Here is a 25,679-nt window from a genome sequence, read left to right on the forward strand (position 1 = left end):
ACACATGTTTACACACATTTTCTGTAAGCAGGTCTCAAACTCTACACACAAAGCACACACACAATGGGCAAAACTCTTCAATTCTTCTGCAAAATGTAACTCAACAATCAAAACAGTGTGATTTCTTCTCAAAATGGTCTTTTGTTTTCAAATGACACACACAAACCATCACATCAATAGACATTCATAAGACCAGTTGAACACTGATGTGCTCAATGTAAAACACTATGACCACTTCTTCTCCATTTATCATTATGACTTTCTGTAAGCCTTTTTTGTTCAGTGTTACACTTTACTACAGACAGTAGGCCTACAGAAATGCATTGTAAAATATTTTAGAGTATTGTTTTTATACAAAACACACAAATTCCAAATATATTTTACTGTATTTTTCCTGCAAAAACAGTGTACACAGTGTTCATCCCAACCAACACAAAGTTGCAGATAACGTGGTCTACATGTACCATCAACAGAAGTATTTACTGAATACAGTCACAGTAAAAAAAAAAAAAAAAAAACAGCTATACTCCATCCTCTTTTCTGTTTTGGTCTGGCCAAGCAGTGGGGGAAATGTCACTGTGCATGGCGAATCCAGCCACGAAAGGCATCAACTGCTATAGAGAAGGGGTATACGTGTGTGTGGATTTCGGTCATACACTTTTCATACCCAGGCAGAAAACAAATCCTCAATAGGTTTGAGGAATGGAGAATATGGAGGGAGATAAACAACTAAAAAAACATGGGTATGCAGTAAACTAGTTGTGAACCAAATGAGCTCTGATTTCTAAATTGCAATTCTGTGAGACAAGTGTTTACTCATGTGATGAGTTTGTATGTAAAGTAGGACAACTGACTTTACAATTGTGAATGACAGTGTGTTCCTTGTGAAAACAAAAGATTTTCTGCATGAAAATTGTGGAAAATGCAGAGAATTGTGTGTAGTGTTTTGAAAAAAAGTGTGTTTTAAACCTGCAATTTGAGTGTAAAGCAGGAATTGTGCTTGTAGTTTAGCAGAATTGATTCAGGGGGTTGGTGCATCAGTTACATGTTGTAGTCATTGTGTCTGAAGTACAAGTAATTGTGTGTAAACAATTGGAAAAAACTGTAAGTTGTCCCAAAATAGAATTAAAAATTGTGTTTTTTTTTAAAGTAGTAGTTAAAGTAGTATCTGTATTAGTAGATGTTGTTGGTATAGTGGTATCAGAAGTAGTGGATGTGTAGTAGTAGTAGTAGCAGTCGTTGTCGGTGTAGTAGTATCAGAAATAGTAGCTGTTGTTGATGTAGATGTTGTAGTAGCAGTCATTGCTGTAGTAGTATCAGTAGATGTAGTAGTTGTAGACATTGTAGTAGTAGTAGTAGTGGTTGTGGCTGTAGTAACAGCAGTAATAGTTGTAACATTAGAAAAGCTCTCTGTAGTAGTAGTAGTAGTAGTTGGTGTAGTACTTGTGATTTAATCTTCTTATTATTATCATTGTAGTGTTTGTTGTTGATGATTATTGTTGTTGTTCTCTTGCTTGTTTACTGTAATTATTACTATCATTATATCACTAGCATTGTTGTCACTCATCACTGACTAGTTTCTTTCTATCTGTTTTTTTCCCTTATATATATATATATATATATATATATATATATATATATATATATATATATATATATATATATATATATGCGTGTGTGTGTGTGTGTGTGTTACTTGCTTCATTTAGTGACTGCTACTGTTCCTTTTGTATGTACTCTGAACTGTTTACCAAGTTACCTTTAAATGCCCACACATATACATGCACACATACACAAACGCACACACCTGCCAGTATTTGACAGTATTGTTGTTGTTTTTGGTATTTTTGTTATTGTTTCATATATTTTTTGTATTTGTATCATCTCAAATTGTGTACGTTTTTGTATATTCGAATAAAAAAAAAAAATAATAGTGTTGTTTGAACTCATTTTAAATAAGTAGTTTGAACATGCAGCAATATGTTTTGAATGAATTTACAGGGTTTCCAATGCTCTCCAATTTCTTCTTTTTCTTCTTTTTTCAGATAGTGATTGTTCTTAAGCGATAACTACTTACTAGGAGCATGTCTATGGTGCTGATTTGAATTAGTCAATTAACTTAAGTTGCATGTTTTTGGACGATGGGAGGAAATCGGGGAACTCGGGGAAATATTTGGAGATGAATGATATTTGGCCTAGAGTGAGGATCCCTGTATATAAAGTAATAAGATCATATAGAAATTACAGAAACTGTGACAGAGCTGGGAAATGATGCAAGCACTAGTCACTCAGGACATGTTAAAGCTCTGTTTCCAGTCGGCCTTAACGTTTATTGTCAGTGAGGCGTTCAGAAGTGGTCAGCCGGGACACATTATCGTTTCACCTGCTATTAACATGCGTTCAAATGAGTTTCTTGTGACCACTTGTGTTGGCTGAGAGTCTTCAGTCATATTTCTTCATGCACTAAATGACTTTTGCAGGAGTGTGCAGTGATCACATGTTTGTTCAGTAGACCGAGATAAGGTGTGATGTGTGCTTGTTTGAGTGAATTTATCCACTTGAACATTTACAAAGTTTTTAAGCCCCATTTAAACTTACTCAAATTAAGGAATACCAAAACAGTACAAATAAAAAATCCATATGAAATAAGGATAGACTTGAGTTCTACCAATTAAAAAAATGAAATTGGAATGCAAATAAGTATAATTCGGAAATCCTCATCCTGGTCTTGTTATAAATTAGCTTTTTTTGCACTGGTTTCTGTAGTTAAAAACATTACAGTTGTTTAAGATTATTGTAAATTATAGGTCTAAAGAAGTTTAAATTACTGCAAAAATATTTTTTGTGAGCTGCTAGACTATATATTATATCCATCTATCAATCCATCCATCAATCCATCCATTCATCCATCCATCCATCAAACCATCCATCAATTCATCCATCCATCAATCCATCCATTCATCCATCCATCCATCAATCCATCCATTCATCCATCCATCAATCCATCCATCAATCCATCCATCCATCCATCCATCCATCCATCCATCCATCCATCCATCCACCAATCCATCCATCTATCCACCTATCTATCCATCCTTCCTATCCACCCACCCATCCACCCACCCATCCATCCATCCGTCCGTCTGTCCCTCCATCCATTTATCCACCCACCCATCCAACCATCCATCCACCCACCTATCCATCCATCCACCCATCTATCCTTCCTATCCACCCACCCATCTATCCACATCATCCACCCATCCATCCATCCACCCACCCATCTATCCACCCATCCATCCATCCATCCATCCATCCATCCATCCATCTATCCATTTTATTTATTATTTATTAATTATTATTTATTCATTTATTTATGCTGGTTCTGTTTAAAACATGCTGCTTTTATGGTTTTATTTATATATATATCGCTTTAATTGTATATGAATGATCTCTAATCTATATATCTGTATCTAATATCTGAATATAGGCAATGTATTTTGGTGCATTTAAACAAAACAGATTTATTAAACAGATATATTTATTAAAATAATATTTTAATCATCAAACATATTTAGACATTTAAAGACAATACAATTAAATTCAAGCTAAAGCTTTTTTTCAACTAAATTGTATTTTTCTGCTTCTATTAATTTTTCCTTGGGCGACGCAGTGGCGCAGTAGGTAGTGCTGTCGCCTCACAGCAAGAAGGTCGCTGGTTTGAGCCTCGGATGGGTCGGTTGCCGTTTCTGTGGGGGGTTTGCATGTTCTTCCTGCGTTTGTGTGGGTTTTCTCCGGGTGCTCCGGTTTCCCCCACAATCCAAAGACATGTGGTACAGGTGAATTGGGTAGGCTAAAAATTGTCCGTAGTGTATGAGTGCAAATGGATGTTTCTCAGAGAACATTTATTAATGTTTTGATAAACTTATGTAGGTGTGCATTTATTTATTTATTTAAAGGACTTTTAGCTGTGATATTATATGAGTGATCAGTCACATGGCCTACTTTTAACAACTGCTCCCATAAAGCAAAAATACATACGAGTCCTGTGCCATCTGAACACCTGAGGGACACACAAAGCATAGCACTTCTGCAGGTATGTTCTTATCTTTCATTTAGGATGTTAAGTTTATATAGATCAGTGTTTCTCAACCACATTCCTGGAGGATCACCAGCGGTGCATGTTTTCCACGTCTCCCTAACCAATCACACCTGATTCAGATCATCAGCTCATTAGCAGAGACTGAAATACCTGTAATTGGTGTGACAGACAAAGAAGACATCCAAAACATGCAGTGTTAGTGGTCCTCCAGGATCGTGGTTGAGAAACACTAGATTAATTTAGCTTACCACATTGTCCATGCCTATGCTTTCTTTTGTTTTTTGTTTTTGTCTTCTTTAATGTGCGCAAACGTATTCAGTGGTCAAATCTTCATTTATTACTTCATGTTTGCTTTCTACTTTGCCAGTCTTGCTCAAAACAGTGTCATGTGAGTATAGTCATTAAAATAAGTGTAAAAGCAAAACATCACTTCCCCCAACAGACACACAAGCATATCTTTGTATAGTTTATTTCATTTTAAAACAGATAAACAGAAAGCTTGATAATTCATATGAGATGATACATACTTGAATATTAGGTAACATAACTGGTGGAAGATGAGCTAAAATATTTCTAATGACAACCCACACGCTCCGCGGACCCCTTTAAAGACAGTATTCGTGATAAATAGTGCCTTTCAATGCAGGTTGAATACAATTCACCAAGGCAAATCATAAGTGCACTAGAATTTTGAAGAGAATTAATGGTATCTGTGTCGCACGTGGGTCTCTTTCGAAGTAAAATCAACCCCTCAGTTTATGCACTATACATTTAATGAACAAAAGATGAAAATGAAAACATTTGATTTCTCACATGGTAAAAGATCCATTTCACATACAGTACACACACGAGACACTAGGGCTGCACGATATTGGGAAAGTATGCGATGTTGTTAGGTATTGCGATAACGATATTTCTGACGATTTGTCATTTCCTTCGAAAAATGCCATTTTTTAATGGTTTTTAAATCGCTTATTTATGTATAATGATATTAAAATAAGCAGGTAAAATATATTTTTTAAGTCTTATTATTTCTCATTCAGACTAAAAAAAACTGTTTACTTTTAGACCCAATCCTGATTTCATTTTTGTACGCCTATGTAACGTCTCCGGTCCTTCAACTCAAATATAACTTCGTTACACCTACCCCTTCCCCTTGGCCTTGGAATCGAAGTGTAAAGTGCTTCAAATTTACCCCTAAGAAATTGGACAGAGGGTGGCTCAGTGGCTAGCACTGTTGCCTCACAGCAAGAAGATCGTTGGTTTGAGTCCTGGCTGGGTCAGTTGGCATTTCTGTGTGGAGTTTGCATGTTCTCCCCTTGTTGATGTGGGTTCTCCGGTTTCCCCCACCGTCCAAACACATGCGCTATACGTGAATTGAATAAACTAAATTGGCCGTAGTGTATGTGTGTGCATGTGAAAGTGTACGGGTGTTTCCCAGTACTAGGTTGCTGCAGGGAAAAATCCGCTGTGCAAAACATATGCTGTAATAATTGGAGGTTCATTCCTCTGTGGTGACCCCTGATGAATAAAGGGACTAAGCCAAAGGAAAATTAATGAATGAAATGGGACGGCAGTACAACACCAGCACACGTTGTCATATGTCGTTGTGAGCTCTTCACATGTGATTGACGATGGGGACTGCTGCATTCCAGTCACAATATTTTTTGGTATTTATCTTCAGGAAATCATCAAAATTATGACAATATCATGTTATCATAACGATATAATGAGTAAATAAGCTCGTAACTGTACTGTGTATTTACATCGTAGCCATATTTATTTATGTAAACATACAAAAAAAAAAACAGTAACGTTATACCAGACACTCTAAAAACCTCATTCTCAGCCACTAGACGTTTCTGACAGGGAATTCGAATGTAACCGACTGCTTTACATGAGTTATTAATATGGATTATCGACCTGATTTTACGAAGAAACGTAAGTATTTTACATTTTGTCAGTTTAGTGGCTAATTCGTACAAGTTCAGTCATACAAAAATGTGCAATTTTAAAAAGGAGGCTTGACACCCAACCCCACCCCTAACCCCAACCATCATTGGGTGATGAGCAAATCATACTGAACTGTACGAATTAGATTGTACAAATTCATACGAATTAGCCACTAAATCAATAAGTTACGAATTGCCGTGAGATTGGGTTGGGAATATAAATAGCGAAAATTAGCATTTTTTTAAAAAAATGTAATTTTGAAAAAGCTTGATCGTAAAACACGAAGGTCGTTATGAATGTATTAAAACGTGCTTGTATGTTGTAAAAGTTCTTAATAATGCCAAAAAACACTAATTTGTCGATCTCCTGACTCACATGTGCAGTCATGCTGCCATTGTGGCTGGTGTATTTAGAGAAATTTTTGTACCAATTGGTTTAGAGTGTGGTCTTGGAAAATCTCAGTTTCAAGGGCTATCTAGCCCATCCCCTTAACCTTATGCTTTCACTGATGATTGATAATAAAGTGTATTTGGCATGCTGTCCTGGAAGAGAGCCCTGAACTCAGAATATCCTCGAGCCTGGGGCTCCCTCCCGTTTGAAGGGCAAGAAAGAAGTTTGAGCTCAGGATGGTCACGAAACGTCCCCTGCTTGTGAACGTGTTAAAAATAGCTAAAAGATATAACTGGCTTAGAGCTTGTCTCATGATGGCACTTTGGATTAATCAATTTACTTGTATTGTATGTCTTTGTATGGTGGAAGGACACCGGGGAACCCAGGGGAAAACCCACGCGAGCACGGGGAGAACATGCAATCTCTGCACAGAAACGCTGACTGACCTGGTAAGGGCTCAAACCAGTCGTGTTCTTGCTGTGAGGCAACAGAGCTAACCACTGGGCTGCTGTGCCGCTCTATCAGTATAAGGGGTAGAAGTAGGGGTTGGGTTCAAGACAAAGATTTTTCGTCTCTAATTGGCGCAGTATGTGAAGCTGATGCGGGACCAGCTGTGATCAATCATAAGTACGTGATCCTCTCGAAATTAGTTTATAAATAAACCGCACAAAGAGAATCGGGACACCCCTACTCCTTCACATGAATGCACAAAACTAGGGGTAAGGGGAAGAGCTAAGGTCTAGAAATGGGATTGGGCCTTAGTATTTGAATATTCTGTCTCTGATTGGCTGTTGTCTTTACCCGCCATTAGTGTTTATTTTCAGCTCCTGATCCAGCCAATACCTGAACAGCAACTACTTGGGAGGCAGGGCTAAAGATAGTAAGGCACCATCTGATTGGTCAAATTTCGATAAACAACCAAAGCATCAAATAAAATGTCATTTATCACTCGTGTCTGCGATACGTTTATTATCGCGATCACGTGTCTGCGATACATATATATTTGATATAGAGGATATATTGTGCAGCCCTATAAGACACAATAAACTATTAGCAAACCAAAAGACATTTGTGAGTCAAAACACAGTTATAGCTCAAAAAGTATATTACACTGCACATGTTGAAGATTTGCATAATTATTTAAATGCATTATAATGTACCCTGAATCAATGCTCTCCAGATGAGTGATCATGTTTTTCGGCAAGTATGACAAACTCGGAAAAAAAATGACATGTCAAATACTATCTGGTAATGCTAAAGCGGCTCACACACTCCTGGTCAAATTTGTTTTACACTACAGTACAATGTTGGTTGAAAATAAAGACATTGCTTGGTGTAATGAATGCATTGTCTGTTTTACTGTACAGGGAAACATGTTATGTTTGAGTTTTTACTGGAGCTTTTTTTACTATTACCGAAAAAGAGAGTGTCTTGTCTGTTGCCAAAAATCTAACAGCTTGTGACCCACGAAGTCGCCCAAACTACAAGTACTGCTCCCCTTTCTCTGCTGGAGAACTTTTAACATTTGCTCTGCAATTTAAAAGAAAAAACAAAACATGTTTGAGTTAGAGCGAAAAAACGCTTAGATCCACCGCTCCAAATGACACTTTAGTCACTTACAATACTGCAATAATACATATTTACAAAGGCAAAGACAAAGAGGGGTTTCCACGCACACACAACAGATATCGGGGGTGACGATTTCTCTTTTTTTTTTCAAACACATTTATTGATCAGATGTTGAAAAAAAGGCACACAAGTTTTAAGTATGTAGGGTGTAGGAGCCCAATCGTACAGACAAGTGTCCAAATTTGTATTCTAGGTGGGAGTGAGGGGACACAGAGACACAGAGAGTAGAGCTCGGACAGTCCTCGAAAAAAGGCAGGGAGGGTTGGTCAGTCAGGGAAACTAGTCTCACTCAACAACTCATCCCTGAATTAGAGAGAAGAAGAAGACAGTCAGAGAAGAACAGCATTAGAGGAACCTGGGATAGAGACAGTTCACCTGAGCCTCGTGCTTTGTTGGCTGTTAATACGTTATGCGGCTTTACATCAAGGGTCTCAAAATTGACTCCTGGAGGGCTGCAGCTCTGCAGAGTTCAGCTCCAACCACCTCCAACTCACACTTGCTTAATAGTCTCTGTTTATGTCTACTATAATCCAGATCAATTAGTCTGAAAACGCTACATGTCCACACTTTTGTTTTCCTAGTGGCAGATTTAGGGATGGGCTATATGGGTGTTTGATCAGGGCAACCCAAACCCCCCAAGACCCTCCCCCCAACTTCATCACTTTTGTCCGCGACAGATTCTGCACAAACCCCACCCCCACCCCTTCGCCACTGTATTCACTTTCGTTTCCTCCACATCCACACACTGGACAAACAGCAAAACTGTGTAGAAAAAGTGCAGTTTTAAAAACAAGTTACATCTGTTACATCTCTTTCCTTCTCCAATCAAATGTAAGCAGAGGCGGGGTTTCCGTTGAGGCGACAGCAGTGTTTGTGTTGTAAAGACAACGGAAGACTAAAGAGACTTTTAAAGATGCGAAACAAGTGGTCGCTCTTTCAAGTTATCCAGAACTGTATGACTTTTCAAATCTTGAATATCACAATATTATTAAATATTACAATTATAACAATATCAACAGCAACACTCTCGCACAATACGCAGCTGATTCAGTTGTTGCCTAGTTATGTAAAAAGTGAACCACGCTTCTTTTTTTTCTTGTAAACAAAAAAGGATGTGTGGTGTGCCTCACGTTTTTGGAACGTAAAAATGTGTTCGGTGTGATCGGCCCCTGGGGCTGGGAAATTTGGCTGAATTTGGATTTACTACTTGACCGTTAGAAAAGTAGGTTGTGTGAATGTAACTCTGACGTACTACATCCGCAATTTTGTCATGATCAAGTGATCTGCCTGCGTCAGTTGCGTCGCTTCACTGCCATTCATGAATTCTCTCGTGGTGCATCATGGGTTAATGTAGCGTGCATCGGATGCGCACTTCAGAATGTTGCTGGAAGTAATAGGTCATCCAGGTACTTTTCGCATACTGTTTTTTCAAATTTTATGAATTCAGACATATCACTGCCAAAAATGCTTTTCTTACTTAGATTTTTGTCTTGTTTCTAGTCCAAATTTCTCAAAATACTTAATTCGAGAAGAATTTTCTAGACAAGCAAAACATGTCTTGTTTTAAGAAATAATCTGCTAATATTAAGTAATTTGTTACTTAAAACAAGCAAAATAATCTGCCAATGGGGTAAGCAAATTAATCTTGTTTTTCCTTTTGACATAAGAATATTTTGCTTACCCCATTGGCAGATTATTTTGCTTGTTTTAAGTAACAAATTACTTAATATTAGCAGATTATTTCTTAAAACAAGACATGTTTTGCTTTTCTAGAAAATTCTTCTTGAATTAAGAATTTTTAGATATTTGGACTACAAACAAGACAATAAAATCCAAGTACACTGCAAAAAATGCTTTTCTTACTTAGATTTTTTGTCTTGTTTCTAGTCCAAATATCTAAAAATTTCTAAATCAAGAAGAGTTTTCTAGACAAGCAAAACATACTGTCTTGTTTTGAGAAATAATATGCCAATATTAAGTGAGTTTTTCCTTAAAACAAGCAAAATAATCTGCCAATGGGGTAAGCAAAATAATCTTACGTCAAAAGAAAAAACAAGATTAATTTGCTTACCCCATTGGCAGATTATTTTGCTTGTTTTAAGGAAAAAAATACTTAATATTGGCATATTATTTCTCAAAACAAGACAATATGCTTTGCTTGTCTAGAAAATTCTTCTTTATATAAGAATTTTTAGATATTTAGACGAGAAACAAGACAAAAAATCTAAGCAAGAAAAGCATTTTTTGCAGTGTACTACTCGGCTCGCATACTAATTTTAGTGTACTATATAGTATGAAAGTAGGATGCAGCGTTAGTTTACACAATCCACACACTGCAAAATGAAAACAGCACTTTCAAATTTATCCTATTTGGACAGCGTTTTAAGAAAGATGTTTGTGTTACCTAAAAATCTCATCTCTGTGTAGACGGAAGGCCAAAACATGCTTCTATAACAAAAACGTATTGGTGTGGACATGACCTCCAGTAGTTTTGGACACCTTGGGTAGTTGGATCAGCTGTGTTGATTAAGGTTGGAGCAAAACTGAGTAGAGCCGCAGCCCTCCAGGAATCCAGTTTGAGACCTATGCTTCACATAGACGTTTGTTGATTGTTAGCATGGAAATGTTAGAGAAAACACATGAAGAGATGACATGTTTGAACAGTTTGAGAACTCAGAAGGAAGTGATGAAAGGAAAGGTTTTGAGTTACATGTCCTTTGCGTGCTCGAGAGGCGTTCATGCACATTGTTAGTTACCAGGTCCAAAAACACCTCACACCTCATTGATTTTTGGAGACAGGAGACAAATCTTTCACTGTCCGCCTTCCATTCATAAATAAAGGACCACTTCTATGTTGATGATGTTTTTGTTAAAACTGACAACTGTGATGAGACTTTGATTGTTACTCTATTACAAAAAAAGGAGATATTAAATGCTTAAGATGGCAGCATGTTGCTTTGCTTACCAGTAGGGATGCAACGATTTATCGGTTTCATTATTAACCGTGATTTAATTTGTCACAGTTAATTAATCGGAAAGGCTTCTCAACACTGTGTTTTTGCACGGAACAAAACTGGAGCAACTAAACAAAGTTATGCCAACTGTGCGCTAGTTTGTACACCGAGACTAACAACCATGGATTGACTATTACTGAGGCTATTAATTAAGGCAAGCTCGTTCAAGCTCGTTATTTCCAATGGAGGGACGCACACGCAACACAATGCATTCACGCTTTTCAGGCACACCTAGTTGAGATGACAGGGCTTTTGTGACTGCAGGAACAGCATACGGCTGAAGTTTGAGGAAGAAGCAATGGAAAGTACACGGGTTTGCAAACCCAATTACAAATAATGGCGCCTATGAGAGTGATCATGTGGCGAGAGTTGATCTGCCAGCCGAGATTAATCGAGTGTTATCAGGGACAGTGCTGAAAGACCCAAGCCTGTTTCACACCACAAACGTGAGCAGCGCGTGTTTTTTTTTTTTGGCGTCCATGTTAAAAGATTAGAGCTTTCATACTCCTAGCAGCGTGCCAGTGCGAGGCATGAGTCTCACTGAAGCAGCAGTGCCGTGATAGTTTCAGCACTGGGTCTATTTTTGCCGCGCTGCACACGATCAATTAAGGTTACAATGCATTGATAATGACCAAAAACACATTGAATGACAGTAAAAAGTAGCTATTTTACCCTATAAATGCATCAATATTATCCACTGATTTTTATATAGTCAATCAAATAAACTTATAAAACGGCAACAAATATGTATTTAGGCCCAAACTTTAAAATAAATTTGGTTTTAAACTAGTGGGATTTTGAAATCAATGTTTGCAAATAATCGTGATAACCGTGAAACCGAGATTATTTCTTAGACTATAATTGTACAACCAAAATTTATAATCGTTGCATCCCTACTTACCACATTTGGTGTCAACCATTGCAATTTCAGGAGTGAGTCATTAGATTTAAATGCAGTTATTATATTTATTGTGATTATATTTATTATAAATATAAGTTATTTATGTTTAAATATTGTAAAATTTTAATAGTTTTGCAATAGTTTTGTGTTCAAAACTAAACTGTGGCTGTAATGTAATGTATGTAATGTAATGTGTATTTATATAGCGCATTTATTGTGTATGGCCATACACCTAAAGCGCTTCACAATCATGAGGGGGGTCTCTCCACACCACCACCAGTGTGCAGCATCCACTTGGATGATGCGACGGCAGCCACAGGACAACGGCGCCAGTGCGCTTACCACACACCAGCTATTGGTGGAGTGGAGAGACAGTGATAGAGCCAATTCGGTGGAAGGGGATGATTGGGAGACCATGATCGTAAGGGCCGATAGAGGGACTTTGGCCAGGACACTGGGGTTACACCCCTGCTCTTTCACGGGAACTGCCATGGGATTTTTAATGACCACAGAGAGTCAGGTCCTCGGTTTAACGTCTCATCCAAAAGACGGATATGTGGATGTGTTTATATTATTGATCGATAAGTTCTTTAAGTAAATCTAGTGCAAGGAAACGGCAGCATCAATAGCACTCTTCACCCTCAGTTGCTTTACCCTTCAACATTTTAGCCTATTTTCTGTTAGTGAGGTGTTTTAAAGCTACAAAAACAGCACACACTTTGGTCTAAAACCAGCGCTGGACTTTCCCTCGAAAGTGCTGTGTCTAAATAGCTTGTTTATGCCTCAAGTCGACCCAATTACAATTCCCACACTGGAGCGCTGGAAGTCAGTGGCTTGAAATAATGTCCTGTATGGTTCCAGTGGAATTCCCTGTACTTCAGTGGACAGTGGAAGTGTCGTAACTCCTGGTCTCCTCAATGTGGTGTCAGTAATTTGACCATGGCTGTCAGCAACACACACAGCTGGCGAACAGAGCTCCCACCACGCAGAACAGACTAGCCAATCAGAGCAGCCATGGCATGTTTTTTATTTGAACCTATAGACTGTGTTTGGAATGAAGTGCTTGCTCAATACTGTTCAGTATACAAATTATCTGACAAAAGTCTTGTCCCCTAGACAAGTTTTAGGACCAACAAATAATAGCTTGACTTCTAGTTGATCATTTGTAATCAGAAGTGGCTTATATGAAAGGCAAAGGCCTCTAGTTTACGCTTATTTGAGCTAAATAAAATATGATCATGCCAATATTTCTAATTATTTAAATAGGACAGTAAAGTCTGACTTTGCTTAGAAAAAAGTCTTGTCACTTAACAGATATAATGTACAGTATAAAATATAAAGTCATGCTGCAGTGGAGAAAAAATGAATATTGTGTATGACTCCCATGAGCATGGAGGACTGCATCCATACATCTCTGCACTGACTCAAATCACTTATTAATAAAGTCATCTGGAATGGCAAAGAAAGTGTTCTTGCAGGACTCCCAGAGTTCATCAAGATTCTTTCGATTCATCTTCTATGCCTCCTCCTTCATCTTACCCCAGACATGCTCAATAATGTTCATGTCTGGTGACCGGTCTGGCCAATCCTAAAGCACCTTGACCTTCTTTACTTTCAGGAATTTTGATGTGAAGGCTGAAGTATGAGAAGGAGTGATATCCCGCTGAAGAATCTGCCCTCTCCTTTGGTTTGTAATGTAATGGGCAGCACAAATGTCTTAATACCCCAGGCTGTTGATGTTGCCATCCACTCTGCAGATCTCTCGCATGCCCCCATACTGAATGTAACCCCAAACCATGATTTTTCCTTTACCAAACTTGACTTATTTCTATAAGAATCTTATTGGTCCATGCGGGTTCCAATAGGTCTTCTGCAGTATTTGTGATGATTGAGATGCAGCTCAACAGATGATTCATCAGAAGAAACCTACCTTCTACCACTTTTCCAAATGATCAACTAGAAGTCAAGTTATTTTTGATTCAAGTCTTTTGTCAGTATGGGAACTGCTTAATAGTATGCATTGTACATTGTCACATGACCTCAATTGATAAAAGTTTGGAAATAAATACACAATTAGCATTTATTTATTAGTTTATTTTATTTAAATTACATTTTTTAATTAATTTGAATTGGGGGACACTATATTTTTTTTTTTTTAATTTTGGCAACAAAAAAAGGCTTTTGATCTTGTTTAAAAAAAAGTTCGGGTCGTCAGTGTATTTCATGCATACGTTCACATTATGTATATTATATACTGCAGAATTTGAGATAGTAGGATTCTAGTCCAAACATAGATGCTGTACTCCATGTGGAATCTTTTTATTATTATTTATTTGCCTTTTAGCTAACAAAAAAAAAAAAATCCTGTTGATTAGACTTTGTCCACAAATAATACTTTTAATTCACTTTTCATGAAAACACATGAAAGTTTCCCTGAAACCTATGTTAGAGTAACTATATAAAAATGTCCAGTGTTAATGCTCTTTACAACTTAGGGAGTTCAGCTTCAAATTGGTTTATAGAAAGGATTTCTTTCATTTAAAAGCTTATTAATGCTTGATGAGAAAACCGTATTTGTCAAAATCAGTACGGAATTTCCACATTGTTTTCTTGAAAATGAAAGTATAGCAAAAATACACATTTGTACAGTATCTCTGAAAAAAGTACACAAACCTCTGTGACCGTAGGTCTTGACAATGTAAGTATTTGTCTGGTAAGGGTTTAGTTTGAGTGTTTTGGACCTGGATAAACGGTCATTGCGAGTGTGAAGGTGTACTCATGGTGGAAAGAGCTCTGTCTCTTGTATGCGCTGCTCTTTACAGTTAGAGTTTGTCCTTTGCTGCAGTGCAGTTATAGGTTTGTATTTACACATACTCTCTGGTTGTGGAGGGCTGAGATTGCCGGTAGAACTGCTGTCCTCTTCTGTCCTCGTTGATGCAGGAGCAGCAAAGGAACGCGCCGCCCAGCATCATCAGGACGGACGCCGCCCACCCCACAAAGAGGGCGGTTCCAAAATCGTACCTGGAAGACAGAGAGGCCACGCCCTTCATTCAACAATGGTCAAGTTCAGGTAAAATTTTATCCTACTAAACACATATATATATCCCTCGACTTTTAGTTAATTTAAAATAAAAAAAGATAACTTATTACTTAAACTTATTACTTAACGTGTTGCCATTATAATTTTCAAATCAATCATTGGTCCTACTTGGCATTAGTTGGTGTGTTGGGGTCGAAGAAGTGGGCAGACACCTGTGCGGCATACCAGGACACGGCCACCAGCGTGCAGACACCTAGACCAGACAGAAATCACAGGATCAGCACCGTCACTAAGGATACATCTCTCTGTCTGTTTACTTTCAGGCTTTGCAGAGAGTGTTAATGTGACCAGAACAGCCACTTCCTGTTTACTCCTGCAAGACACGATGAAGACAGCGGCCGAGGAGAAGAACAGACCTCAGGAATCTGGAGGCTAATGGAGGAACGCCAGTTTATTTACCAAAACTAATTCACACTCAATGATTTACGACTGAGGTATGTGCAGCACTGACCTACATAACACAATTTGCACAGAGTAGTAATGACTTTGTTTACGTTTACTGTCAAGACCTTGAGTTTTTAGCTTAACACTGTAAAATAACACTGTATTGGTAATATTATACACTCACCGGCCACTTTATTAGGTATACCTTACTAGTACCTTACCTTTATTAGGTACGCCTTACTAGTACCGGGTTGGACCCCCTTTCAGAACTGCCTCAGTCCTTCATAGCATCGATTCAACAAAGTACTGTAAATATTCCTCAGAGATCGTGCTCCATATTGACCTGATAGCATCAGGCAGTTGCTGCAGATTTGTCGGCTGCACATCCATGATGTGAATCTCCCGTTTCACCACATCCCAAAGGTGCTCTATTGGATTGAGATCTGGTAATTATGGAGGCCATTTGAGTACAGTGAACTCATTGTCATGTTCAAGAAAGCAGTCTGAGATGATTCACACTTTGTGACATGCCATGTTATCCTGCTGGAAGTAGCCATCAGAAGATAGGTAGTCTGTGGTCATAAATGAATGGACATGGTCAGCAACAATACTCAGGTAGGCTGTGGCATTGACACGATGCTTAATTGGGCCCAAAATGTGCCAAGAAATGATCCCCCACACCATTACACCACCACTACCAGCCTGAATTGTTGATACAAGGCAGGATGGATCCATGATTTCATCTTGTTGACGCCAAATTCTGACCCTACCATTTGAATGTGGCAGCAAAAATTGAGACTCATCAGACCAGGCAACGCTTCTCCGATCTTTTATTGTCCTATTTTGGTGAGCCTGTGTGAGTTGTAGCCTTAGTTTACTGTTAGCTGACAGGAGTGGCAGCTGGTGTGATCTTCCCCCCATCCGCCTCAAGGTTTGATGTTTTGTGCATTCAGACATGCTCTTCTGCAGACCTTGGTTGTAACGAGTGGTTTATTGAGTTACCTTTCTATCAGCTGGATCCAGTCTGGGCATTCTCCACTGACCTCTGGCATCATCAAGGCATTTGCTCCCACAGAACTGCCACTCACTGAATATTTTCTCTTTTTCGGACCATTCTCTGTAAACCCTAGAGATGGTTGTGTGTGAAAATCCTAGTAGATCAGCAGATTCTGAAATAGTTCAAAGTCACTTAAATCACCTTTCTTCCCCATTCTGATGCTCGGTTTGAACTGCAGCAGATCGTCTTGACCAAGTTGAAATTTACGTTAACAAGCAGTTGGACAGGTGCACCTAATAAAGTGGCCGGTGAGTGTGCATACATGCAATTATTGACAATTAAATATTTGGTTCAATTTGTAAAGTAATAAAATATTATAGCATGATGTACTGTTAGTGATAATTAAATAAAGCATAATGTTTTCAGTAAGTCATGACAACATGTTTTTATGTTTATGTAACTTATTAAAATTATTAAAACTTTAAAAAAGATTTTTAAGTTATACAAGCTGGTTTAAGTCATATTAATGGAATTCAAGTTAAAATGACTTGATTCAGTTTAATTAAAAATGTTTTAAAGTTTTTTTTAATCCTAACTTTAAAACAATAATACAGTTGAAGTCAGAATAGTTTTTCCCCTGTTTATTTTTTCCCCCAATTTATGTTTAACGGTGAACAGATTTTTTTAAACACATTTCTGAACATAATAGTTTTAATAAATCATTTCTAATAACTGATTTATTTTATCTTTGCCATGATGACAGTAAATAATATTTGACTAGATATTTTTCAAGACACTTCTATACAGCTTAAAGTGACATTTAAAGGCTTAACTAGGTTAATTAGGTTAACTAGGCAGGTTAGGGTAATTAGGTAAGTTATTGTATAATAATGGTTTGTTCTGTAGACTTTCGGAAAAAAAATATAGCTTAAAGGGGCTAATAATATTGACCCTAAAATGTTATTTTTTTTAAATTAAAAACTGCTTTTATTCTAGCCGAAATAAAACAAATAAGACTTTCTCCAGAAGACAAAATATTATCAGACATACTGTGAACATTTCCTTGCTCTGTTAAGTATAATTTAGGAAATATTTAAAAAAGAAAAAAAATTCAAAGGGGGCTAATAAATCTGACTTCAGCTGTATATGAACCCAATCACTGGGTTAACATTTTTTAATTACATGTTTCCAAGTAATATTAAATGGACTTAACTACTGCATTAAACATAAATAATAAATAAGTGCAATGTACTTAGTGTGACCCTGGACCACAAAGGGGAAAAACACACCCAAAAATACACTGTAAGAGTCAAAATTATAACTTTTTCTTCAATGCTGAAAACAAAAATAGACTCTTAAGTATAGATAAAATTCCATGAATATATGTTGGTAAACTTCTTAACTATAAATATGAATTACCAAGCACTTCATTTGGACAAGTTTCATAAATTTTTTGAACCCTCAGATTGTAGATGTATTTAAATATTTGTCAGGGTGTCCAAGGGGTCTTAAAAAGTATTAGAAGTTGTTGGCGCCAGTGGTGTAGTGGTTAGTGCAGGGATGGGGAAACTTGATCCTCGAGGGCCGGTGTCCCTGCAGAGTTTTGTTCCAACACTAGTCAAACACCTGAACAAACTAATCATTGTCTTCAAGATCACTTGAGCTCTATAGGGAGGTCTGTTTGAATAAGGTTGGAGCTAAACTGTGCAGGACACCGGCCCTCCAGGACCGAGATTGCCCACCCCTGGGTTAGTGCATCGACACATGCTCACGGCGACCCGAGTTCGATTCCCGCCTCGCGGTCCTATGCCGATCCTTCCCCTCTCTCTGCTTTCCTGTCAATCCTCTACACTTTCCTATCCATTAATGGTGAAACCCCGAAAAAATAATAAAAAATATAATGTTTTAAAAATGTATAAATCAATTTAAAGAAATTGAAGGCACTTAAAAATTTTCGTATATCAATAAATGTTGTTTTTAGTGTGCTAAAGTTTGCCTGAATTAAATCTGCGAATATTGGGATGCTGTATAGTTTATAAAATTAATAAAATCCTGCTAGATTACTGCAGTAACCAGGAAAACACTGTTATTCCTGCTGTTATAGACGCCCTGCAGAATTAGCACTGTTAATTCAGCATATGAATAATGTTTTAGTTTATTATTTCTTACAATCAGTATTTAGTAAATATACTAAGTTGAAATGTTGCCAGTGTTACCGGGGAAACCTAAAGTGGCCACGAGGTCTTAAAATATATGAGGCTAATGGAGGAACGCCAGTTTATTTACCAAAACTAATTCACACTCAATGGTTCTCGACTGAGGTATGTGCAGCACTGACCTACATACAGTAACACAATTTGCACAGAGTAGTAATGACTTTATATTTACTGTAAAGGCATTGAGATTCAGCTTAACACTGTAAAATAACACTGCATTGGTAATATTATACACTCACCGGCCACATTATTAGGTACACCTTACTAGTACCTTACTTTTATTTGGTACACCTTACTAGTTGAACCCCCTTTGCCTTCAGAACTGCCTCAGTCATCCATGGCATAGATTCAGCAAGGTATTGGAAATATTCCTCAGCAATTTTGGTCTATATTGACATGATAGCATCATGCAGTATAGAAAGCGTCCTTTAAATAGTCTTTAAAAGTATTGAATTTTACTCTGATTCCTGATTCAGCAAAATATTGTCCTGTCCTAACAAACCATATATCAATGGAAAGCTTATTTTATTCCATGTCTTGCATAAATAATGTATAGACAATATATAAATCCTGATAATTTAGAAAAAAAGGATTTTTATGACTGGTTTTGATGTCCAAGGGCACAATTATGTTCATATTATATTGCAAAAAGACTTAAAGGTACTATTGAAGTGCTATAGGGGTAAGGTTAAGGAAAATTTTGGTGGTCCGAAATAAAATGTCCCCCCTTTTTTTAGTATAGCAAAGTGTATGTGACCATTACAAACAGCCATTTCTATTAACAACGCACTCTTCTTCTGACTCAATTGACATGAAGGAAAGAGACTCACCTGAGAGCAGGAATAGACTCCCACCAGAGATGGCGATCTTGCTCTTTGTGGATGGGTTGTTGTCACCCACCTTTGTGCACTTCATGCCGACCACACTTACAATGATACCCATGAAGCCCATGAGCACAGAGATCACCATCAGAGCTCGACACGTCTGAATGTTGACTGCAGAAAAAACAACAACCGGATATTAGAACTCTTCAGTGGAAACTCAAAGTCAGTTAGGCTAGTTCCTATGAAACAAAAGCCCCATACCTCAGATCGAATTCTTAAAGCGATAACTTATTCTGGAACACAAAAGAAGATATTATGACTGTTGGAAACCTGTAACCATTGACTTCAGTAGGCAAAATAATACTATAGAAGTCATTGGTTACAGGTTTCAACTTTCTTTAAAATATCTTCTTTTGTCTTTATCAGCAAAAAATGGCTTTTCATCTTTAGTTGAACTATCCCTTTAATTTTTCTAATTTTCATTTTCCAATGCAAGATAAATTTAATTGATTCATAAATGTTATGAATTAAATACAGTGTTTTAAGGTATTTATTCATTCATTCATTTTCTTGTCGCCTTAGTCCCTTTATTAATCCGGGGTCACCACAGTGGAATGAACCGCCAACTTATCCAGCAAGTTTTTTTTTATGCAGCGGATGCCCTTCCAGCCGCAACCCATCTCTGGAAAACATCCACACACACACACACATTCAAACACACACACTCATACACTACGGACAATTTAGCCTACCCAATTCACCTGTACTGCATGTCTTTGGACTGTGGGGGAAACCGGAGCACCCGGAGGAAACCCACGCGAAGGCAGGGAGAACATGCAAACTCCACACAGAAACGGCAACTGAGCCGAGGTTCGAACCACAACCCAGCGAAGTTCTTGCTGTGAGGCGACAGCACTATCTACTGCGCCACTGCCTCGCCTACTAAAGTATTTATAGCACACGATAACAATTTATTTTAAGGTGTCCTTGATAGACATGTTCCATGTACTTGCTATTCATTCATTCATTCATTTTCCTTCGGCTTAGGCCGAAACCAAGTGGTAAGAAAAATTCCCAGAATACACCAGCCACAATGGCAGGATAGTAACACCCGGAAGAAAGGAAATCAACAAATTACTATTTTTTGCCATTATTACGAATTTTTTACAACAAGCAAACACGTTTTAATATATTCATAACCGCATTTGTGTTTGACCGTCATGCTTTAAAAAAAAAAATCTAAAATAAAAACCGCTAAATTTTGCGATCCCTAATCATAACTCCTGTACAGCAGTCCCACAACATTCTGACACTCGGTGACACTCGAATACCCTGTCAGAAAAGTCTAGTGGGGTCCCCACAGCGAATGAACCGCCAACTAACTCAGCATATGCTTTACACAGCGTATGTCCTTCCAGCTGCAACCCAGTACTAGGAAACAACCATACACACTCAATATTTAGTTTAGTATTTACCCAATTCACCTATAGCACATGTCTTTGGACTTGTGGGGGAAACTTGAGCACCTGGAGGAAACCCACTTGAACACAGGGAAAACATGCAAACTCCACACAGAAATGTCAACTGACCCAGCCAGGGCCTGAACCAGCGACCTTCTTGCTGTGAGGTGAAAGTTCTAACAACTGAGCCACCGTGTCGCCCTGTACTTACTATAATAAAAACAAATTATGTTATTTACATGCAATTAACCCTAATCATAACCTGCATTCTAACCCTAACCCCATAGTAAGTATATGTACTATATAAAAATGACCCAGTGCTTAACGGAATTGTTACACTGTATCACGGACACCTTATAATAAAGTGTGACCAAACAGATTTTTTTATTTCTCATTTTATTTATTCTTTATTTAATGCCATTTTATTGTGCATTTCGTCCACATTTAACACACATTTATTATTTATTATACATAACCTGAAGCCTAAACCTGCAATTCAGTTTCTTTATCAGAGTGTTTCCCCTTGCCTTCCAGTAAAAATATATTTAACATATATATTTAAATTTAAATAGACACATAACTGCTGTCAACAGTATTCTGCCTACCAAAGTTTTAGGAGCAACAAATAATAACTTGACTTCTAGTTGATCATTTGGTATCAGAAGTGGCTTATATGAAAGGCAAAGGCCTCTAGATTACGCTTATTTTGCCTAAATAAAATATGATCATGCCTTGATTTTTGATTATTTAATTAGGACAGTAAGGTCTCACTTTGCTTTAGACAAAAGTCTTGTCACTTAACAGAAATAATGGTTTGTAATTTCATGGGCAGCACAGATGTCTTGATACCTCAGGCTGTTGATGTTGCCACCCACTCTGCACCCATACTAAATTTAACCCCAAACCATGATTTTTCCTTGTGAGAATCTTGGGTCCATGCAAGTTCCAGGTCTTCTGCAGTATTTGTGATTATTGGGATGCAGCTCAACAGATTCATCAGAAAACCTTCTGCCAATTTTCCAAATGAACTAGAAATCAAGCTATTATTTGTTGCTCTTACAACTGGGATCGACGACAAGACTTTTGTCAGGTAATGTATGTCTTAGTCATATTTTACCCTTGAAGTGCAAAGAAATAAATAATTAATTTTTATTTTAAGGTGAATTAATCTCCAAAAAATGGTATATAAAACGTCAACATTATACATTTTCTGAATGCAATATTTAATTGAATGCATAATTTGGTACTTTACAATACGGTTGTATTAGTTAATGTATTGACTAATGAACAAACAATCAATAATGCATATATTAGTGTTAGTGAACGTTAGTTAAAGGGATAGTTCACCCAACTGACTATTTACTCACCCTCTAGTGATTCCAAACCTTTCTGACTTTCTTTCTTCTGTCAAACATTAAATAATATATTTTTAAAAATAGATGCGCAGCGTAAAACATGTGCTGGATAAGTTGGCGGTTCATTCCACTGTGGCAAGCCCAGATTAATAAAGGGACTAAGCCAAAAAGAAAATCAATGAATGAATTTTGAAAAAAAAAAAAAAAAAAGCTGAAAATGCTGAAAACCTGGAATAATTGACTTCCATAGTTGAAAAAACAAATACTATGGAAGTCAATGGTGACAGGTTTGTGACATTTATCAAATTGTCTTCTTTCAGGTTTAACAGAAAAAAAAAACTCCTAAAGGTTTGAAACAAGTAAATGATGTCAGAATTAATTTGTGGGTGAATTACCCCTTTAACAGAGTTCATTTTAGTTTAATACATTAAATAATGACACCTTATAAAGCCTCTATTTTATATATACCCCCTATTTTTTATCTTCTGATTTTCTGAGGAAAATAATGACTTAAAAATGTATTCACAGTATTCCGAATAAAGATTTTAGCACAATTTTGAGCTTTTTCTAGCCGTTCTTCTACATTAAAATTCCACAGATAACCCACACAGAGCTGAGTTCATACATAATGCTGTAGGAGTGACATTTGAACATGTCTGGCACAGAGGAGATTACTGTGGCTTTTCCACAAAGAAGGATTGTCCCTGCTTTTTTGTGTGACAGCTACATGCTAACATGCCAAGTTCAGCTCAGATAATGACTTCAACTTCAACTCCCGATCACACAATGGAATTCAGACCACCAACCCCATGCTCTGAACTATTCCTGTATTGTTGGGCTCTTCTCAAAAGGAGAGTTCAGAGGGCCATGTTTTAATGGATATCTTTGAAATTGTAGCATCAAAAAGAAACTGAAACCATAAAATAAGTATAACGGCATCTCAAAGAAAAGGAGAATTAATAATGTGACGTTTGATGCGTGATTTATGTGTGAGGAGGACGCCTTTGAAGCAGGATTTTAGTGCTTTATTCACTTCTGTTCTGACTGCGCTTTAGATTATGGGTTGCCCTTTCTGTTTGGGGATTCTCCATTCATTCATTTTCTTGTCGGCTTAGTCCCTTTATTAATTCGGGGACGCCACAGCGGAATGAACCGCCAACTTATCCAGCAGGTTTTTACACAGCGAATGCCCTTCCAGCCAAAACCCATCTCTGGGAAACTTCCACACACACACACACACTATGGACAATTTAGCCTACCCAATTCACCTGTACCGCATGTCTTTGGACTGTGGGGGAAACCGGAGCACCCTGAGGAAACCCACATGAACGCAGGGAGCACATGCAAACTCCTCAAAGAAACGCCATTTGAGCAGAGGTTCGAACCAGCGTCCCAGCGACCTTCTTGCTGTGAGGCGACAGAGCTACCTACTGCATCGCTACATCGCCATCCTCCATTCAATAGAACTGAAATTTATCATTATGAATAAGTGAGAAGAGTTTGCCATGGTACTTTAATTTTATATCTAGACAAAACTTTTTAATCAATGAAAAATTTTAATCAGGACATACAATTTTTTTTCATCTTATTCAGATTTATTAATTTGCTTATTGTCTTTTATTTCAGCTGCATTAAGGGTTAGGTTTAGATTTTTGGGTATTTAATTTCATATTTTTTGCTGTTGATTTGAAGAAGGTTGCTGATTCAAGCCTCGGCTGCATCAGTTGGCGTTTCTGTGTGGAGTTTGCATGTTTTGGTTTCCTCCAGGTTTCCTTTGGTTACCCCCACAAGTCCAAACACATGCAGCACAGGTGAATTGGGTAAGCTAAAATTGTCCGTAGTGTATGTGTGTGAATGAGTGTGTATGGATGTTACCCAGTAATGGATTGCAGCTGGAAGGGCAACCGCTGCGTAAAACATATGCTGGATAAGTTGGCCGTTTTTTCCGTTGTGGCAACCCCAGATTAACCCTCCTGTTACCCTAAAATCTGCTAACACCTTTTTATCTACTGGGGTCAATTTGACCCCAGCAATTTAAAACCTTCAGAATATTTTTGCCAAAAGTTTAGTGTCAGGTAATTGATGTCTTTGTTGACTTCTTAAACACACTCTAAAATACAAAACCCCAACCCTATAGTAGACTAAAGTACAAAACTCCAACCCTACTATAGACAAGTTTACAAATCAGCATGAAAACTCTGTTTATATATATATTTTGTTGTTTTATTAGTTTTATACTTGCTATTGGTATATATTTTTGTTACTTATATGAAAAGAATAACAATTTTTGTAAAAGGACTGGAACACAATTATGTATGGGGTCAATTTGACACCAAGAAAAACATGGTTTGCTAGGTATGTTTTGTCTAAAGGTACAGTGGCCACGAAATGGAGTGAGACATTCATCCGCAGTGATGTGGGGGCCTGGATTGTAAAGAAAGGGGTGGACCCTCTTATCCCATACATCCATATTGCTGCAAGTTTGTCATGCTCTTGTCTGCCCTTCTTTGTTTCCTAGTCATCAAAGTGTCTGATATGGGAGAATGTCTTCAGAGACATGGTGGCTGGAAGTATTGACCTTCCAGTGTCAGCATTCCAAAGGCTTCCTTTTGCTTCTCCTTTGGACTTGTACATTCCTGCTAAAATGAGCAACCCAATGTAGGCTTGCAAATCACAAGTTTTTTCAACTGTCCCCATAGACCCTCCTCCTCTCTAAGTTTGTCATTTCAAGTATATAATGTTCAATTGATGGTGTAATGAAAAGCTGAAATGCTTATTTTATGCCTTGAACATGACTGACAGCATATCTGGTGGGCTCTGCAACCATTTTGATGACATTAGCAGCACTAAGTCTACCCTGCCGTTTAAGTGGTGAGCGGGACCATAATTTTCCATTTTTGGAAGGTAATGTGTCTGCTGGTGGTTGAGAGATAACAGGAGGGTCAACACTAGGAGTGTCTTTATCATCTGAGGTTGATGCCTCGTAATCAGGGTCCTCCTCAAGAGTATCCGTTTACTGACACATTCTCCTCTGTCACTTTCAGTGTCTAAACCTATGACAAAAACCCCCTAATCATTAATAATCAAGGCATGATTATATTTTATTTAGGTAAAATAAGCGTAATCTAGAGGACTTTCATATAAGCCACTCACTGCAAAAAAATGCTTTTCTTACTTAGATTTTTTGTCTCGTTTCTAGTCCAAATATCTAAAAATTCCTAAATCAAGAAAAGTTTTTCTAGACAAGCAAAACATACTGTCTTGTTTTGAGAAATAATATGCCAATATTAAGTGAGTTTTTCCGTAAAACAAGCAAAATAATCTGCCAATGGGGTAAGCAAAATAATCTTACGTCAA

General features: G+C 37.6%; 1 protein-coding gene and 1 long non-coding RNA gene across 5 annotated transcripts in view; one reads left to right on the plus strand and one right to left on the minus strand.

Moving 5' to 3' along the window:
- Positions 1 to 25,679, plus strand: part of LOC137496660 (uncharacterized) — a 148,989-nt gene that overhangs the window by 75,543 nt on the left and 47,767 nt on the right. The window contains exon 9 of the long non-coding RNA XR_012387322.1: positions 15,350 to 15,520. This is a non-coding gene — a long non-coding RNA (uncharacterized lncRNA). The remainder of the gene's footprint in view (positions 1 to 15,349; positions 15,521 to 25,679) is intronic.
- Positions 4,553 to 25,679, minus strand: part of cldn19 (claudin 19) — a 40,664-nt gene continuing 19,537 nt past the window's right edge. The window contains exons 2-5 of one of the 4 annotated variants that reach the window (XR_012386785.1): positions 18,955 to 19,678; positions 15,195 to 16,760; positions 14,861 to 15,007; positions 4,553 to 7,972 (exon numbers count right to left, since the gene is read on the minus strand). Coding sequence is in view for 3 of the 4 variants with exons in the window: in XM_017358226.4 (XP_017213715.1) it covers positions 7,924 to 7,972; positions 14,861 to 15,007; positions 15,195 to 15,279; positions 19,514 to 19,678 (446 nt within the window). In the remaining variant the exon portion in view is untranslated. 4 annotated transcript variants of the gene reach the window in all.

The sequence above is a fragment of the Danio rerio genome, chromosome 11 (assembly GCF_049306965.1).
Source record: "Danio rerio strain Tuebingen ecotype United States chromosome 11, GRCz12tu, whole genome shotgun sequence".
Lineage (NCBI taxonomy): Eukaryota > Metazoa > Chordata > Actinopteri > Cypriniformes > Danionidae > Danio > Danio rerio.